The sequence below is a fragment of the Pteropus medius genome, unplaced genomic scaffold (assembly GCF_902729225.1).
Source record: "Pteropus medius unplaced genomic scaffold, Ma_sr-lr_union100, whole genome shotgun sequence".
NCBI lineage: Eukaryota > Metazoa > Chordata > Mammalia > Chiroptera > Pteropodidae > Pteropus > Pteropus medius.
The window spans coordinates 936,150-938,160 of record NW_024350925.1 but is presented as its reverse complement, the minus strand read 5'-3'; the positions used below and the strand labels follow the sequence as shown (position 1 = coordinate 938,160).

At 61.2% G+C, this 2,011-nt stretch overlaps 1 protein-coding gene across 1 annotated transcript in view; it reads left to right on the top strand.

The window, feature by feature from the left end:
* Positions 1-2,011, top strand: part of MED12 (mediator complex subunit 12) — a 20,460-nt gene that overhangs the window by 13,475 nt on the left and 4,974 nt on the right. The window contains exons 28-32 of the mRNA XM_039841734.1: positions 1-63; positions 231-320; positions 723-832; positions 975-1,110; positions 1,368-1,529. Of these exons, the coding sequence (XP_039697668.1) occupies positions 1-63; positions 231-320; positions 723-832; positions 975-1,110; positions 1,368-1,529 (561 nt within the window). The remainder of the gene's footprint in view (positions 64-230; positions 321-722; positions 833-974; positions 1,111-1,367; positions 1,530-2,011) is intronic.

The following is a 2,011-nucleotide window of genomic DNA, read 5'->3' as shown; positions in this document are numbered from 1 at the left end:
CTGAAAGGGCAGGACGAGCAGCGCGAGGGACTCCTGACCTCCCTCTACAGCCAGGTGCACCAGGTACGGGTGACCGGGCCGCGGAGCCGGGGACGAGGGCAGAGGAGGGTCCATCCGAAAGGCCCCTGTGTGCGCGGAACCTTCACTGCTTGCCCGTGACACCTTGGTGCTCTGGAGTGGAAACGGGGTCGTTGAGCTGTGTCATGCTTGTCTCCTCGTTTCTGTGTTAGATTGTGACCAATTGGCGAGATGGCCAGTACTTAGATGATTGCAAACCGAAGCAGCTAATGCACGAGGCCCTCAAACTGCGGCTCAACCTGGTGAGCGGGGGCCGGGGCCGAGAGATGGGGTGGGGGTCGGGCTGCCGAGGGTGAGGGCGCGGGCCCGGGCTATTCTGGGACTTCAGGCATTCACCCAGCTGTCCCAAAGGACACAGGGCCCGAAGGTGTTTAGGGAGACTGGGTCCTGGCAGGGACTGTGCCTCGGTTACCCTCGATTCTGACTGGGCCCTAGAAGACCTGCAATGGCGTTTCAGAATTTTGAGTGGAATCCTGGACGTCATTTAGCCCAAGTCCCGTCATTTTATAAGTAAGGAAGCTGAGGCTTGGAGCTGTCGCCAACTCTTAAGCCCGAGACCACCCAAGCCAGGTTCCCATCGAGCCGTCCCTTAAATGCCGGGCTTCGCCCTGCGCGGTCCGACTGAGGTGTCGCGGCCCCGGCAGGTGGGCGGCATGTTTGACACGGTGCAGCGCAGCACCCAGCAGACCACGGAGTGGGCCGTGCTGCTCCTGGAGATCATCATCAGCGGCACTGTCGACATGCAGTCCAACAAGTAAGGTCCCCGCCGCCCCCTGCCCGCGCTACTCGGAGGCCTCGGGATGGGGGGACGTCGTGGGCGCCGCAGCACGGCCACCCCGAGGCCTCTGGCCGCCTTCACCTGTGTTCTCCCCTTCCCGCCCTGGCTGCTACCTCAGCGAGCTCTTCACCACGGTGCTGGACATGCTGAGCGTCCTCATCAATGGCACCCTGGCTGCAGACATGTCCAGCATCTCCCAGGGCAGCATGGAGGAAAACAAGCGTGCCTACATGAACCTGGTGAAGAAGCTGCGGGTGAGTGGCGCCGGCGACGCCGAGGCTCGGGGGACTGGAATCTTCTTAGCCCCTGTCCTCTGAGCTCGCAGTGGCCGTCCGGCCTCGGGGACTTGCTCTGCTCAGAGCCTCCACCCTTCCCTTTCACGTTGGTCTTCGTTGTGATTCGTGCGGCCAGGATTTACTGTCTCCTTCCTGCCGGGCCGTGCTGTCCCCTGGGACCTCCCCTCTCCGTTTCTGTGTCCTTGAACTCACGTCCCATGTTCCCGTGTCTGCAGAAGGAGTTGGGGGAGCGCCAGTCAGACAGTCTGGAAAAAGTTTACCAGCTGCTGCCACTGCCCAAGCAGACCCGAGATGTCATCACCTGCGAGCCACAGGGCTCCCTCATTGACACCAAGGGCAACAAGATCGCTGGCTTTGATTCCATTTTCAAGAAGGAGGCAGGTTCCTTTGTCTTTCTCACCCCCCACCCCGTCTTCCCCTCTGGACAAGAGCCGTCAGGCCGAGGCGTCCACGGGCTCTGGGCCGTTAGCTCATCACTTCACCCGCCCTGCGTTCCTTCTCCCTACGTCAGGCGTCTCACCCTCTTTCCTCCGTCTCTCCCTCACCCCCACCCAGGCCTCAGCACCCCTACCCGCCTGTTCACGTAGCACCTGCTTCCTAGTTCTCACCCCTTTTCTTTCTTTCCTTCCTATGCCATGCTGCTACTGCTCCTCCCGTTCTCCGCCTGCGCGTGCACAGACTTCTCAGCCCTCTGTCTGGCTGACCGCCGATGTGTCCTCCATCTCTGCACAACTTTGTTTCCCTTCTCTCCGTCAGTTGCAGTATTCGTTGAGTGGCCAGACCACTGTGCGGAGCAGAGAGGTAGAGGAAAAAGAGGGTGCAGACTTAAACCTCCGAGGTCCCACCCATGGGCGGATGC